At 40.2% G+C, this 17,256-nt stretch overlaps 1 protein-coding gene across 1 annotated transcript; it reads right to left on the minus strand.

Annotated features, from left to right (window-relative positions):
• Positions 1–176: 176 nt before the first annotated feature.
• elmo3 (engulfment and cell motility 3) lies at positions 177–17,228 on the minus strand. Its single transcript, XM_029522899.1, has 21 exons — positions 16,969–17,228; positions 13,131–13,239; positions 10,588–10,628; positions 10,416–10,488; positions 9,306–9,356; positions 8,851–9,020; positions 8,300–8,399; positions 8,064–8,215; positions 7,699–7,777; positions 6,984–7,034; positions 6,734–6,856; positions 6,521–6,643; positions 6,287–6,391; positions 6,036–6,144; positions 5,765–5,901; positions 2,026–2,189; positions 1,370–1,482; positions 1,181–1,285; positions 1,012–1,091; positions 843–923; positions 177–760 (listed from the first exon to the last, which is right to left on the minus strand). Exons 2-21 carry the CDS (start codon positions 13,206–13,208, stop codon positions 548–550), a joined length of 2,148 nt encoding a protein of 715 aa, XP_029378759.1. The 5' UTR covers positions 13,209–13,239; positions 16,969–17,228; the 3' UTR covers positions 177–547.
• Between the last annotated feature and the right edge of the window lie 28 nt (positions 17,229–17,256).

Consider the following 17,256-nt stretch of genomic DNA (forward strand, 5'->3'; position numbering starts at 1 on the left):
TTGGGATCTGTACCTACCTGTATCTTAGCCCAACAGTGAACACACTATGTCAAATTGTGGAAGTGACAGAACATGTACCACAGAAAGCACCGTGTTTGAATTCATATATATATATATAAAAATTAAAGAGAGCACCAGGTCAAAGTGCCTTGAGCTTCAAGCAGTGATAAACAGCCTCACACAGGAATACCCCACATGTCACATGGAGTTTTAGATATATTTAAAAATATAAAACTGATTACAAAACATAATTAAAGTACCATTACTTGTGTAGTTGCGTTTATATAGCAACAAAGAATTTATCCAAATATCCGTTGTCATGGGAACAGCTGAACGTCAACTGATTACCAACACAGAAAATTATTACTATTGTAATTTGAAGAGACTCTTTTCAGATGTAGAAAAAGAGGGAAAGTATAATGTCAGGGTTATAATATGTGTTAATAAGTGCATGGATGCACAAGTCAAATCTCAACATACAAAAACACACACACGTATTTACACATTCACACCTAGTTTCAACCCAACCTGTACACACACTCACACATTACTGCTCAGTCTGGCTGAAGTCGTAGCAGAAGTTGTAGTTGCTCGGTGGTTTCGGGACCACCGGCGCGCTGTCAGGGATCGGGACATTCTCGAGGTCTAGCAGACGGAGCTTGATCTCCATGGAGAGGAGGATCTCCAACTCGCTGCGCATGGATTCACTACTCATCTCCCTGCCCAGGAGAACGCTCAGTCCATCTGTCCACAGGCAGAACTGACGGATGGAGGCAGACGGTAAGTACAGAAACTGACATGTTGAATCATTGTGACTCAGTTAAACTCAGTGCCAGACTCACATCAGTTCTAGAGGGAGCGATGAAGTTCAGACTGTACTCTTCTACATCGTAAGTGATGCTAAATGCCAGGTCCAGCACTTCCTACAGTGAGGGAGGAACATGCACGCAGAGAAAGTGAAGCTTCCCGTTTATCACTGGAATGGTACGATAAATAAGAAGAGCCACTGACCTTGTTCTGTTTGCCTTTGTTCTCTTTCATGTGAGGACAGTCTTTTCCTGTCAGAAGGCCCTTGATATCTGCTATGGGAACTGAGGGAGGCAAACGGAAAAGAAACCAAATTAACATCATTCAGAGTTTCTTTTCAGTCATTTGAACACAAAAACTAGCTCCAACTCACTCTTCTCTTGCAGCGTTTCTATTGCTGGACTGTCTGTGTCCTCCTCCACATCGCCGTAGTGAAGCATTTTGTGATTGGGCGACAAACGGCAGTACCACAGTTTATCTTAGAGAAAAAGAGGCGCATCACAAAGGTTAGCCCGAAAGGAAACAATCTACTGTCTTGCGTGACTGTGTATTTATTTCTCACCCTGCCTGCGCCGGCTGCTAATTTTCCTGAACATCGTTCCCTGACAGAGTCTGTTGAGTCTCTGCTGGCGGATCAACTCGAGCAGCTCTGGCTTCAGGCGCTCTTTTAGCTCACTGTGAAGTAAAACACACACAATCAACAAAATGCTACTTCAAGTTAGAACAGAATTCACTTTGGTGTCAAAAATAGGTGCACAAAATAACAGCCAATAAATCATGAAAATGTTCAATAAATATATCAGTATCAGAGGTTTTTCCACCATTATTTTCATGAGAAACCAAATGAGGATCAAACAATGGACAAGATCTCTGCTGACGATGGATGACCCTTTTAACACAACACACACTTTTACACTGTTTGGTGACAAGCAGTTGCATAATCAAAGACAGTATTTCTGTTGACCTATCAGCTGATTCCATAGAGGGTGGAAACTAACAGTTGGCATTAGAGCAGCTGATCAGGTTGAGCTGCTTTACTTTACTTTTGTGTGTGTGTGTGTGTGTGTGTGTGTAAAACGACTTAAATACTTAAATGACAAGAAAGAAAACAAATGAACCTACAAAAAAAAAAAAAAAAAAAAAAAAAAAAGAACACTGAGTGCATCACAATGACATCAAAATTAAATAATACAACCAAAAAAAAAAAAAAAAACTCACAGTACAGGTGGAGCGAGAGTCTCCTCCTGGTGCAGACGCTCCGTCTGTCGCAGTTTGAGGATCTCGCTGTAGTTGAGAACGTTGACTTTGTTCTTGAAAAGCTCAAGGGAGGTCGGTTTACTGGACAATGTCCTGGTGATCTGCTCTCTCACCACCTGCATCACCTGAAGAAATACCAAAGTTTGCAAGAGCTCTGTTGAACTTCTCAGAAAGTTGTGACCAAGACAAAGTGAAGTGGTGCCGAAATTACACATAAACAGTTTTTATTCAGTATATTATCAAAATAAAATCTTCAACCATAACCTTTGAGCTTTAAAACCAATTTGAAAAAGTTCCTGCTGTTAACATGGTGGAAGGATTAACAGAAAATAAAAACACAGTTTAATGGCTGTTCATTCAGGTTGAACACGTCACTCCTTCTTCAGCTTTTAATTGACAAGTCCAAAACACGTCCATCTGACTCTGATTTGTGTGTCTGTGTGTTTTCTGCGTGACTTGTCAAACTGAAGCTCATACACAGAGACGGGTGACCCCGACTACCCTGGAACAAGAGCTCAGGCCAGTTGGTCAAATGCTGCACTTGCCTGTGAGTAAAATCTATAGCTCCCATCAGTTTAGGCACCTCCACTGTAGAAAAGTGGAAAATCTATGAAAGAAATCTATAGTGCGCAGGACCATGCAAACTCCAACACTATTCTCTCTCACACACACACACACACACACACACACACACACACACACTGCAGCAGCTCTGCTGACCTAGATCATTCCTGTTCACACCCACTTTGAGCAATCACTGAGTAAATGTAATACGGCCCAACCAATAAAGTTCCATCCACTTTGTTCATGTGCAATTATACAAATTACTTTATTATCATTACTTTATTTATAATGGACATACAATCTGCCTTCCACTTGGTCAACCTCAACTCCATGTATAAAATAATTAATCTAAAAGAATTTATTTTTCTCACACACACACACTTATATATACATGCACTTCTCACTGTCAACAATATTGTACATATTGCAAGATATAGCATATTTATGCTGTAGGAATCACTTATACCTGCACTTCTCTGTAAAAAATACAATTCTTTTGCACTTCTGGTTAGATGGCTTTGTACGTGCATTTTGCACAATGACAATAAAATTGAATCTATCTAACCATGGAGTATCTGATACACATTTACTGACATACATCACAGAACTAAATTCAGATATCTTGGTGCTGTCACAATCTGATGATGCCAATTCAGAGATATACTTGCTAGATGTCCCTTGAAGGCTGAAGACAAAGGCTTGTTACTGTCCAGCACGGGTTTTAAATGTGGCCAAGCTGCTTATAAGCACAGAGAATGAGACTGTCCATCTGGCAGCGCTAACAGTGGAGCTGGTGAAATCCAAACTGTCATTTCATATTGTGCGAACAAGCAAGGACACAAAACAAGTGATTAGTTTCACCCTGTGGCTGCCTGCTCAAGATCCTCCATCCAAAATAACCTGTGTCCAGCAGTCTTCACGTCACGAGTTTCAGACAGCCACTTCACACAGTTATGCCATCTCAGCTCTAAAGCAATAAATCTTTTCTGTTGTGAAGTGTCACCTTTCTAACAACTTCCTCCTGGAATATTTGATATCCACTGCAGGATTAACTAATAAGTAACTACAGAACAACAAGCTTCTTAAAACAAGAAGGAAAAAAAAAACAACAACCCTGGATCTTACCTCCATCCTTTATCCTTAGGAGAAGACTAATGATCAGAGAAATTGTGATGGATGGTGAAAGTGAGGGAGAGAGACAGAGATCACCTGCGTGACAGGAGAGTTGCAAGCATTTGGGTGTTTTGTAAACAGACACCCTGATATTCCCACACACATGCAACCACACGCATACACACACAGACACACACACACCCCCAGCCCAGCCCCTCTGTCATTTAGCTCAGCTGGCCAATAGGAGCAATGACTGGCAGCTGTCTCTGTTCCCTTAAACCCTGCAGCTTGTGCACATATGCCAAATACGTATATCTGTGTCTGTGTGTGTGTCACCATGGACAATGACCGTTATCACGTGGGCTGTACACAAAGACTTTGAGGTGACAGTCTTTTTGTTTTACTCACATGCACCAGCATGAGCACATCATGTTTTTTCTCAAAGTAAGCTTACATAGGCTAGATCTACATTATCAGATAAATAGAGACCACCGCCACCACCTCTTATTCTTTGGTCTCTCTCTCAGTCCGCTCCTTTCAGTTCAACCCTCTCATTCCCTCCCTTTCATATTTTTTCCAGAGGTTTTACGTTCCCTCTGTTGTTGTGTAATTACTGCTGATGCCCTGGGTGCTTTGTTTTCTCCATTTCCTTCTCCCTCTGTTTCTGCCGCCCACCACGCTTCTCTTTGTCCACCTAATGCCCTTTTGTCCTTGCCCCAAAGCACCCTGGGAAGAGGGCAGTGGACAAAAACAAAAGGCCGGTCTGCTGTCCTGGCGCTCAGGACACTGGACTGCAGCGGACAGGTCAAAAGGTCACTGAATTTTATGACTGTTGGGAGAGCACTCTGTTGATGACAGACAGCCGTGTGTGATGTTGATTTGCGACTCTGGACAAAAGCTCAGCTTCTCTTGTCTTTCAGGGTGGCTGGATCCTCAATATTTCTCTCAGACAAGACCCTGCTGCTCAAAGCTTGGCTCAACCAATTAACATAGTACAAGTAGTACATTGTGGTGTTAAGGTCACTGTGCATTCAGTGCCGTCTGTGGGGGCAGAATGGGGATAGTTAACATAAGAATAAACCTATACAAAGTCACATGAGTACAAAGTTACACAAAAAGTTCCTTCAAAGAAACTCGCTGAAGCTGACCCCTTAGTGCTTTTCAAGTGATTTTCTCATTTACATTTTCTTATTTGATTTATATAATTTAACACGTGCTTGATCAATCTTATTAAATGATCCAACATAGGGAAAGATGCATAATAACTATAATCATTTAGTAACTAAAAAAACATTTTTGCTACCTGTTTGAGACTACGCATTGAATCACAGAATGACATTGCTTTTTAGTCGCAGTCCAACAAACACTGAGATGTAGAGCAGTGGGACAGTGATTAGATGCAAGGTAATGGACATTTCAACATCACTGACCATTTATGGAAACGTGTTTGAGTCTGCCTGACATGTTGGCCTGTGTTGTTATGTCACAGGATTTTCTTTGTTTGCAGGATTTGCAGAAACAGAGCAGCTCTGAGTCATGGTAGGCTTGGACTTCAAACACTCAGTTTCCACTTTCCAATTATCTTCACACAATCCACTGGCTGGATGACTGAAAAATTGCCTGCTTGTTCTTTCAACTTCAACTTCTTTCTATCCAGGATCATTTTGCAATGACTTTATTTCATTGTGCAGCTACAGTAGACAGAGTGACCCACTGACACTTATGTAAGCAATTTGTGTGGCAGACTGAATAATAAGTAATCTGCCACTGATCACCGCACTCTTCCTGGTGGGTCCTTTAAGACGAAATTTAACGTGGCTGAAGGGCACCTAGGATGTGGTCCAACCTTCCAGTAGATTTATATACTAAAATGTAAGTGGTGTTGAGCTCTGGGGATTTTAATCTAAGGCCAATATACTTGATAATTTATTGGTATCCTTAAGGAGGAAAAAAATGCTGCTTTCATTTGAGGCTTATCCTTGATGTAACACACAACAAACAATGTATTGCACGACTATTGTACCTTGTCAAAATCTTCCTGTGTCGCTCTCATTTCCTTCCAGGTCTTGTTTAGCAGCTGAATGCAGACACAAAAAAGCTCCTCCATGAGCCGATCCTGACTGAAGAAGATGGGGTGGTAGTCAGATCCTGTCTCCGAGGCTGCCAGACAGGAAGCCATGGAGAAGATGGAAGACAAATCCCCCAAAAAAAGGAAAGTTTCCCAGTCACACAGATTGATTTGATGAGAGGTTACTGATAATTTTAAGGGAGTATCAGTTTCCAGATAAACTTACGTGGCTCTCCAATTCGAAGAATTTCACACAGGATGAGTGTGAGCTGTATGCTGCTTCTGGCAAAAGGACACTCATGTTTGTCCTCTCTACTGCTGTTCTCAAGAACAAACTGGGTGTGGAACAATTACAAACTTATGTAATCATAAAATAAATAAATAAATAATAATAAAAAAATCTTCAACCTTGATCCTAACAAAACAGCCAAAGCTAATTTTCCAATTGTAGATAAACAACAGATAAAATGTGCTCACCCTGCTGTATGCGTCAGGATAGCGTGACGCAAAATAAAACATTGTGTCCAAAGCCAAAAGACCAGGAGGGGTCCGCACTAAGTCCTGACCAGGGTTACTGTTGTTCTGAAAGGAGAGGATCAAAGAAAAGTATTCATGCAAATAATGATCAATAACGTCACCCGGACCTGGGAGTAATATGACAAAAACCAATAGACAAACTTTATAGGGTAAGTTCAGACAGCAGACACTTACGGAGAAACCCAATTTCTTGAACTCTTTAGCGCAAAGCGAGCGTCGCCTCTCGTTGCTCAGACTGTTATCGCTTTCCGTCTCAAATGCTGCCTGACGCAAACCATGAAGGATGTCTCTTTGCTCCTGGTGTCAGGCGGAAGGCACAGACAAAAGTGTTTAATTATTTTAAGTGAGTCTATCGCTGAATCCAAAAGACCAACTGTTTTAGCTCACCTGACTGTAACAGTCCAGAGGCGTCCTCATGCGAGGCTCCAGGTGATTCAAAGTGACAGACTGTAGGACATAGAGGTAGTGGGCCATCTCGTCCTGGACTGAACCAGAACTATGGATGATGTTCTGCAACAAATACACAGCAATCATTTCTTTATTCACATCTACAGCTGCATATCAAAGAGATCTTCTTTTGCTTAGTTATAGTTCAAAAATAAATTATAAACTATATCAAATTGCTAAGTCATGTTACCTTATAAATGTACTGACGGAGATTCTTCTTATTCAGGAATGCAAACATATCCTGGAAAACAGAAAATGATGAAGTGTGTTTCCAAGGTGCAATGACACATTTCCATCATGGGGTGGCAATATAGTGTCAGTAACAGTGACAGAGTTCGTTCGTGTGGGACTTTGACCCCTATGACTACACAATCACTTGCTGGTACACCCATATTTGACTGTACTGGGTTTGTTAAGGGCGAACTTGCTCATTGGTGAGTCACGCTGATAAGAAGGGTGGATTTGTTGATTTACTCTAAAATTGAGGAAGTGTAATAGAAAAAGAGAGAGAAACTGAGAAAGCCTGAGAAAAATTTATATGTTGGACTGAATGAAGCAACTGTTTCAGCACAATAAGAGAGGAGCAGGAACTGAACTCAGGGAGAAAAAGCTCCAATTATCTGCTGAAAAGCTGATGATGACACAGAGAATGAGGAAGATGGACCATCTCCAGTTGTCTGACAAAAGTGCACAATGGTCTGGCAGTGCTATTTAAGACCTGTCATCCCGAGTCACATGGGACGACTGAAACTGAAATGCACATTGATTTACAGCTGCAGACATCGATGTCAGAGACTAATAACATTGAGGAAACAAATTTAACAGCTATCTAACTATTCAAAATCAAACATCTATAAAGAGAAGAGGAACAGTTTAAGAGAGCCACAACCAGACTGCAGGCACACCTGTCGGTCAGAGTCTCCTGCTGTCTGTAGTAGCGCCATCAGTAGGGCCATGGCTTTGGTCTGTATCTGCTGATTTGTCCTGAAAAAGTCAGAGAGGAGGGCATGATTCAAAGCCAAATTTGAATGTTTCACAGGTGGATGAAAAGCGGTGTTTAGGGAAAAAGGACAATGATATTAAAAACAGTTCTTCAATCTTCATAATATGTTTACAGACAATTAAACAACTACAGTATTGTCAACTGTAACTTCCTGTTACAGATACAATACTGCCATCCATTCCACCTTCACAACACAGACATTAACTAAAATATTCAGTAAATTTACGATTTGATTCTATGATTGGGTCTAAAGCTATCGTAACTTACACCTGGAGGTGGGCAATAAGCCTCTCCATAGTGACTTCCTGTTTGACCTGCAGGAAGAGGCTGTGACTGCTTAGCACCATGCTCTCCAGGATGTCCAGGGACACCTGTTGTATCGATGCATCGGTTGGCTTGGCGTTGACAAAGCTGGCAATCTGAAGGGAGAAAAGGATAATGATAAGAGATAAGTGAATAAGAATAAGAAGGTTAGGATTTGGAGAGAATGCAACTAAAAGCACCTTCTTGATGAAGACAGTTGAGAGATTCTCCCAAGAAACTATCCCATGATCCATCAGTTCCATGAAGCCTGTCAGTGTGTGGGTCATGATCACATTACTCCTGAATGACAAAGACACACAGAAATGTAAGAAATATAATGTAGATTTATACACAGACAGCCACGCACAGATTCTGATATGCAACCAGATCAGCCTGTTGAAAATCATTCAATTACTGGTTTAATGCACTTAACAGTTCATTATTCCATCCCTTCATGCTGCTGTAAAGTTGGGAGTCATTAATGGTTATCGGAATCAGCAAATGAAACTGAAAGTGGAAAAAATTAGTAGGAGGAAACATTTCCTTCCCTGGGATATAGTCTCATATTTGTGGGTTGATATCATATATTCAGCAGGTACACTCCTTACTTTTTCATACAGGTTTAGCTGAGTGGGATATGCTGCTACATGTGTAGAATACCTCTCACCACCAGTGATTTCTCTCAGAGGAAGACAATTACAACCTGTCCGAGAAAGGTATGCAAGCAGTCACACCCACACGGAGTACTAACTCATGAGAATCCTCGACTATCTTGACCAATAGGAGGTGTCCGTCTCGGCTGATGAACTCCTGAGCAAAGGTCACGTCTGTGGAAACACTCGCCAGTTCCTTCAGCGAATCGCAGCGCACGCCCGAATCCGAGCTCTGGATGCCCCTGAACAAGTCCTCTGCACAACGACCCTGGGTTCACACAAAAAAGAGACACATACTCACATACACCATGCTAAACAATTTCCTCGTTTCCTACATAATCATGCCAGTGTTCCTCTTCTTTAAACCGTAGCTACTTGCAGAGGCAGATAAATGCTGATTTATTCCACTGCCTGGACATGCAGCTCATTCTGTAAATTCTTTGCTATGTGAAATGTAAATGACAACAGTGACAGGGAACGAGCGACAGAGGGCTGGAGGAATGTGAGGTGAGGCAGATGAAAGTGGCTGAGATTCTGTTGGCTGGAGACTCACCGGCGCCTTGGTCAGTCGCAGAATGCAACCGTTCTTAATGTCCAGACGATTCTTCACCACACAAACAAACAAACAAACACAGGGAGGACAAAGTATTTAAAAGCTGCTGAAAAATTCACTAAAGCCACAGTCACAGTGTAACTTAGTCTACAGAGTGGAGACATACACACGTTTGCACTTACTTTTTTTACTGTCACAAATGCTTTGGGTTGTTATAGGTAGTTATTCAAAGACAAGTTTTAAACGGCCTTGTTTTACTGCTATTACAAAGTTAGCTAATTTGAATTTGGTAAAAAAAAATATGCAAAAATATGTATAGTAGTTCTACACAATGGCTTTAAAGCAATATCCTCAAGACTGCAATCAGTGATGCTCATCTTTTAAGATGAACATGGTTTCTAAAACAGCTTGATTGCAGCCAGTGAAAGAATTAGATCATTCCCAGCTTTCAGAAATAATTAAATTCAGAAACATCCATGTGAAAGCTAAGTGCTTGACACATTTGCTGAGGGGCAGTAACATCTGTGTTTATCTGTCAGCATCTCCAACTGAAGTCAAAGTAAAAGCCTGCAGTGTGCTTCACAGAAGCATTATTTTGAAAGCCGTACTAAAATTTTAACAATAAATAAAACATATTTCTCTGGCAGCATCGTAATGACTTTAACAGTTCTGCTTTTACCTCCAAAGAGGGGGTGGGCTTCCCGTGGCAACTGTTTGGAAAGGACACTTGACACCAAGAAGATGAATGTAGTTTTGAGTGCTTCCCCGTTATTCTTTCTCTCCCTCTGTCTCTTAATTTTAAGGTATACCTCACGCTCACTTTTAAGGGCTTTGATATTACTGACCAGGGCTTCATCTTACTTTTGGATGCAAGGGAATATAAAGAGGTCACATGGTGTTGACAGATATGGATCACTGATTAATTCATTGCTATGCTTTGAGATCTTAAAACAGAGATTTACCATCCTCATTATGAACACAGAAACATCTGAGTCAGGGTCTGACTCAGGTCTGTTGCTCAGTGTTGTCAAGATGTGCTCAGACCTTTACCACACTAACTCAGTGGTGTAGACAAATATTTGCATTGATGTGTACATAGAAGTAGCTCACAGATTCAGTGATGTACGTCTGCACTCCATCAGCATACTGCAGGGCGTAGTTCTCAGGGCCTGGTAGATTCCAGCTGCAGACACAAACAGACAGATATTAACTATAACAATAACACAAAGAGTTTATGTAAAAGAGAGAGACCAGAGAGACGGCATGGCCATCATTAACTTACCCATCACACACCTCCTTTATTACAGCAGACAGAGGCTTTTTCTGCAAAGATACACAAAAATATATAATTACACATGCTAGCAAAATACATTTACACATCACAAATACAACCACCTGCTGCATAGATGTAGGTCATAACAAGAGGACTTAGCAGACTCTTCTATCAAAGTATTTCTCCTGTCAGGGAGCTGGACACAGGCTTCAGTAATAACACACTGTTATGGGATCCAGGCCCACAGCTATTCTTGCTGGCTACAATCCCTGTTTGCAGAGGAGAGGAAATCCAAGAGCTCCCCAACGCTTTTTCAACAATGTTTCGCTCAATGCCCAGATCCCTCTTTGTATGTAAATAAAAGCCAGACTACTTCCATGTTTTACTCTCAGCTATCCTGCTATTAGTGGTCAGCCCCGCGGTCAACCAATCAAAATGTCTTCTGGTTGTGCGGTAGACCCTGGATATGGTCTATTATTAGTGGCAGCCAAGAAGGTCGACTGATCAGATGTGTTTAATAAAGACAGCATAGCCAATAAGACGTTTTTCTGAGGGCAGGATCAGCTGTGATCTACAATCAAAATATTTTGAGCATGTGCATTCATTCACATTCAAATAAAGCATAAATATGAGAACATTGCTTGAGATGTAAGGGCCTAAAACTAGAATTTTCAATTGTGCTGCATGTTCCAACAGTTGAAAAAAAGAACCAGTTGAATCTTCTCGTGTCAAGTCCTCATAAACATGCCCCCTCACTGTCTGGTGTACAGTTTAAACTACACCTCATGCATTGTGTCTTGCGCAAATAATGTAAGCTCAACTTCCCCAAAACTTCTGGGAAACACAAGGAAAACTTCCCCACCATCACATTTAGTTCAAGCTGACTTAACGAAATCAATGGGTGGGTTTCAACAATTTGTGAAATAACTAACAAAAGCTCATTATTATGGATTTTTTTTTTCATATATTGATATTCTTCCCAATTTTTACATCATATTGTATTTCAAAATTATTATTTCTTGAAGTAACTCCAACTCCTCTTAAGCTAGCAAGATGACTCACTGCTAACAATTTTTTGCCAACTCAGCTAACTAGCTGAAGGGCGGCTGCTGTAATCAAACACAAGGTGTTCTCTCTTGTTAAAATGTTGGTCATGAATGTAGCACGTGGAGCTAAATTATTAAAAGAGAATAATATGATTAGGAGATACTATAGTGTTTAAATTCACTTTGAATAAAAATATCTGCCAAATGCATAAATGTAAATGTATAATTATATTATATTATGTGTCTGGAGCTTCAATGCTGCTGCTCTTTCTGACACAGGCTAACCGGCCGTGAGATGTAATACATTATCAAGTTAGTTAATAAACCCCAACCCTTTACTTAATAATTAAATTATTTCTTTATTAAATACTGATAAGAGCTCCACTGGTTGTTTAGAAAAAAAAAATTAAATGGATGAATTTCAATAGTAGCTATTGAGCTGCAGCAAGGCAAAGAATAGAAAATGTAAAAAACTGACCCAAGTCACATTCAGGCCAATCAACAGCAGCACGGCCGTTTATCTTACTTACCAGACTTCATTGTTCAGTTAATTGTAAATATCTTGTGGTGAGGCAGCTGTATCACATAGTACCAGAAAGGAAGTAGGGATAAAGATGCATACCACACTCAGACAAATTATTTATTTTTCTATAAATATTATGTTCTTCTTGTTCTAGGTTTTGAGGCTACTAACATAAATACAATCTGTCTGCAAGTCACCATTTACAATCGGTGGTTAGCCAGTGTACACTGTAGTTTCATTTAGATATGTCTAAAGCAAGAAAAGAGCAAGAAACTCATCCTTAAAATGTGACTAATTCTTTGGGGTAGGATATTCTGAGTTCAGCATCTCAGATAGCTTTGATCCCATATGCAGGCTTTGGTTTAATGGAGGAATATATAAAGGGATGGCTGCCAAGTCAAGCAGGTAGTTTATTGTTCAGATGTGAGCTTATGAAGTGGAAGCTTCTGGAGCAGCAAATTTAGTGACCAATAAAAAATATTTTATAAAAGAAAAGAAAAACTGAAAAATGTAATCCAAGGAATTCAATTCTCTTCTAAGTTTTGAAGAAACAGGGCAGGATGTGGTATGTACATAAAACACACAGTATTCTATTGTAAACGTTTGAACCCTTTCTGTGAGAGTTGGCCCGTAGTGCTGCTGCAGATTTTTGACTCAAACCACACAATGCCTGAGTTAACATTACAAGTTAAATTTGTGGAAACCAAAGTCAAATGACTTATCCTTTTCAGTGTGGACATCATCCCTTCAGCCTTTGGGTCTTAAGCAAATGAGGATGTGGTGCCTTAAACAGCTCAACTAAGGGCAAAATGTTCCCATGGAGGCTCACCGTCCAAACATAGTCTGAGAACAGTCTCTCCATACATGACTATTAAAATATATATTTTTTTTAATTATTACCAACCACAGTGACAAAAGTAATTCACATATTTAATTGGCATTCTGCTTTTAAGAGCAGTGATATTTGGAACTGTGTATATTACCTGGTCCAGCTGTATGAGCTGGGGGTAGGCCCCAGGCATCTGGATGGCTATCTTCACTATGTCCTTCTGCTGTGGCATTTTGGCACCTCTTTGCTCCACCACTCTATATCTGTTGATAAAAAACAGTTGAGAACGTCAATACAAATTGCTTCAAAGGTATATTTCCATACTAAAATATCAGGATTTTGATTCCCTGGAACCTGATAATCAAGAAAATCTTTCAAACTTCATAAAATATCAGGTGACAACAAGCCAAATAAAATGGCTTTTCTGTCCTGTTTGCACAAATATAACTGCCAGTAAACCTTAGCCGTATGTTATAATTTCAAGAGAAATTTTAAGTTATTTCAAGGTAAATGATAATATATATGACTAAGTAAAAAATAAGTTAAGCAGCAGTGGGACCTGATATTTTAATGTGATAACAGAAGCAAAGTTATTTCAAATATCTGAAAAATACAGGCCTATGTGGACAAGCCTTACAGTTCAACCCAATCCTAATAGCAGAAACATGAGCTATACTACTAGGTCAAAGAGAACAATAATACAAATCCATCGATTTTAAAGTGTGATTAGAGTGAATGATTAACCAAACCCAAGCACAGTTTCCCTGTCAGATGAACTGATGAGGCTGGTGAGCTCATGAGTGACTCATGGCAGACAGAGTGGCTATCATTTTCAATATGAAGTTGTGGGACATTGTGTTTGTTCCTCTTTCATTGTATATTTATGGTACAGTGAGTAAAGCTGAGAGGGCTGTTCACACATGCACTATGGATTGTTCACACTCCCCTTTCCAGCTCAGAGACACACTTCTTCCTCAGCCTTCAGACAGCATTCCCAGAGGACACAGAAGAAGCTGTTGTTGTACTTCCAACCCTTCCCCCTTCCCCGTCATTCTCCGGCTCTCCTTCACTCTCAGCACATGGAAACAATATAGTTGAATATAAATTCTGTACACTCACAAGCTCACGATAAAAGAGAAACAGTTGAGTCTTCTGCCTGCTCATGTTCTGTGTCATTAATAACCCTCATCCTTTGCATGATCTCTTGGAGAGCTTGCGAAGTTTCACTCCACTTTCAAAAAGAAAAGCTTCACAGTTTATGGCAGGTTTCAAAGCAACACTCCTGTCAAAATAACCACACATCTTTACAGTCTTCTCACCTCATTCGGCCTGAGGGATCGACTTTCCTGATGTGGAAGGGTTTCAAAGGAGGAATGAAAATGCAGACACAGCAGGAAGAAGATTTTGATCAACAACAACAAAAAAAAATACAAATACAACACAAAGCCAAATTTGTTTTGAGATATTTTTCACAATCTGGACGATGAAGAAAAACCCTAAGGAGGTGAAAACATTTTGCTAAATTGGTGCTGGTATCAAAGGTCAATTTTCCTCCAACAAATAACAACAGCAGTTTGCAGTCTTTTTAATCTTAAAGAGATTTGAAGAAATGTAGGTTTGTTCTTGGGCAGCTTATGAGTCAGCAAAGTCTTAATAATGGCATGTCATGTCTTTGCAACAAAGACTGCCTGTCTGAGCTGTAGAATGATGAATTGAAACTAAGTCCACTTGTCTATGAACTGAATGTCAAATTATTGGTTTAGCTGTACTACTAATAGTGAAAAGGGTTGGGTGTCTTTGTTTTGTCAAAACAATTCCTCAAAGGTAGGATTAATGATGAAATATACCCCAGGAAGGTTAACCTGCTGCATGTTAGGATGGTGCACTTCATTAGTTAGTGCACCAAGAGAATACCAGACGATTTGAAAAATATAACTAGCTCTTAAAAAAAAAAAAAAAAAAAATCCACACACCACAAAAATGTTCTTGGCCCTGAAAATATCTCAATCAGCTACTTACACTTCGCAGTCAGACACAAACTTTCACAACTGTGCAACGTTTTTACACTTCTGATGTTTTACAGTAGGCAATCAACTGATCAAGATAATAATTTACTGATATAATCATTAGCTGCTGCCTGGTCTATGAACAAGTTCCTGCAAGACTAATAATGTTCCCTTCAGACCAGCTCTGCTTTGCATTTAGGCCCAATTAACGATAGCACACTAACATGGCTAACATATCTGCTCAGGGTTTATTCAGAGTGTTGCTAGTATGGCTCTAGATTAAAGATGCCAAATCATGTTTGAAATTCATTCAATTCATCTGGGAAGCAGGCAGAGGTTTTATTTCTCATTTTGCCCCCAACTTCTACTAATATTAGAAAATTGTCTTCAAGAAAAAGAAAAAGGCCTATCATGCTATTAAAATTATAAAAACAGATCATTTGGCTCATGTCATGTCAACACAGCTATTTTCTGCTGTTGTAATTACCAAAATGAAATTGAGCAATCCTAAACTATTTGGTTATGCCAGATTTCCAGCATGTTGGATTTACCCATGAAGAGAGGAGAGGACTCTTAGTCTACATCCCTCATGACCTGTCCATACATGCTCCAGACCGTAGTGCTCAATCTTCACAGAAATTCCCCCGACATTAAAAACAGACCAACTGTCAACTTAAGGTAACGCCTTTGAGATTCTGCTTATTTCCTCGACTACAAATAACAAGTGTAGCCTGACTTATCAAATTAGTTTCATACCACACAAATTTTGTCACATTAAAAGGCGGGTAATCCAACTTGTATCTAAATGAAAATAAAAATGAGACTAATGGACTTTTATTTAGACATAGTCTTTGCACTGTTGAAACACTGACTTGACTGCACATCTCATCTCATGAGTCTCAAAGAGAAAAGCTGCTGATCTGTAAAAATGGGAAAGTGGTTCAATGTTTCCTTTAAAGTCAGCAGTAGACAGAAGGGAGTCTTCTACTTCAGTCTCCTCAGAGGTTAACCGAGGAAGAATCTGTGTCAGTGTTTGTACCTGTCTGTGGAAGCTGAAGCCAAATTGTATGTGCCTGTATGCCTCTAACACAACTTCAGGTGTTCGCCAACTATTACTAATGCAGTGATTCTGGTTACAATTATATAAGGTTAATGAAAAGTATTCAAGAAATGGTCAAATCATGCATGCATTTGCAGATTCTGTATGACAATAGATGTTTTCTATATAATGAAGTAATTTTAGCGTAGGAAGTTATGGCAGCTACAGTTTTAATACAAGAAAACCTAACTTAGGTATGAGTACATGTCTATGTACTAAGTAGGTGGACAAATCCTTTCTGAAATAAGCCTTATCTCACAAGGGGCGGGGGAAGGGGAGCTCATTCTAAAGCCTTTACTTTAGAGACATGTAAAATGAAATGTCTGTCAGTGCCTTTATTCCTCTCTGAGCAGTTTGCTTCATTAAGCTTAAAATCACATGCACAACCAGGCCTTTTGTTTGTCTGCTGCCCCAGTGTGTGTCTCAGACCCCCTGGACTGACAGACTCCCAGACCTCAGTGTGTGTGTGTGTGTGTGTGTGTGTGTGTGTGTGTGTGTGTGTTGGGGGGGGGGGGGCTTTCAGCTGCCTGGAATTCCTAACCTGACAGAATAGCCCTCCCTATTATTTTGCAGTGATATAAGAGTCTGACTTGATCACATCTAATAAAGACTGAATGTGGAACATAAAGCCCATTTAGTCTTTTTTCATACAACGAGCTCTGGATGGTTCGGTAAAGTCGTGCTGCTGTAAATCTTCAGTACCAAACTAAGCCCATGGTCAGTTAGCACATAAAGCAAAAAAAAAAAAAAACGTACGTGTAAATGCCATATTAGTGTGACATGATGACATGATTTATAAGTGATGTGGCCTTTTGGGACACCGGTCGGCACAGGTCTGAGAGAGAAATGTGAGCAGCAGATTTGTGTTTCCTCTCTCAGTTTCCTACCTGCTTTGAAAAGACGAGTCGTCCTACCGTCCTGCAGGAACCGTTGCAGTCGGAAACATTTGCAGCTGTCTCTCTTTTTGTTTTTTTCCTTCCGCAGAAAAACAAAGCACCGTCCCCCAAAAGTTGGTTTTTTCCCTCACAGAAACATCAGGACGCGTCCGAAAAGCGGGAGGGAAGTCCTTGGGAGAAGTTTTCAGGATGAAAAGTTGTTTTAAAAGTTCCGGGTTGGTCGGAGTCGTTCAGTCTTGGGTTCGAGTCAAGTCCGCCATCTTTAGACGAACATTTTCC

Source organism: Echeneis naucrates, chromosome 16 (genome assembly GCF_900963305.1).
Source record: "Echeneis naucrates chromosome 16, fEcheNa1.1, whole genome shotgun sequence".
Lineage (NCBI taxonomy): Eukaryota > Metazoa > Chordata > Actinopteri > Carangiformes > Echeneidae > Echeneis > Echeneis naucrates.

What these genes read in the sequence shown, in the direction of transcription:
- elmo3 (XM_029522899.1), bottom strand. Translation starts at nt 13,208, where the DNA reads ATGCCACAGCAGAAGGACATAGTGAAGATAGCCATCCAGATGCCTGGG. An exon ending in CTTATTGCCCACCTCCAGGT is followed by an intron (nt 7,778 to 8,063) that starts GTAAGTTACGAT and finishes TGACTTTTTCAG; the next exon opens with GACAAATCAGCAGATACAGA. An exon ending in AGAAACGCTGCAAGAGAAGA is followed by an intron (nt 1,092 to 1,180) that starts GTGAGTTGGAGC and finishes TGCCTCCCTCAG; the next exon opens with TTCCCATAGCAGATATCAAG.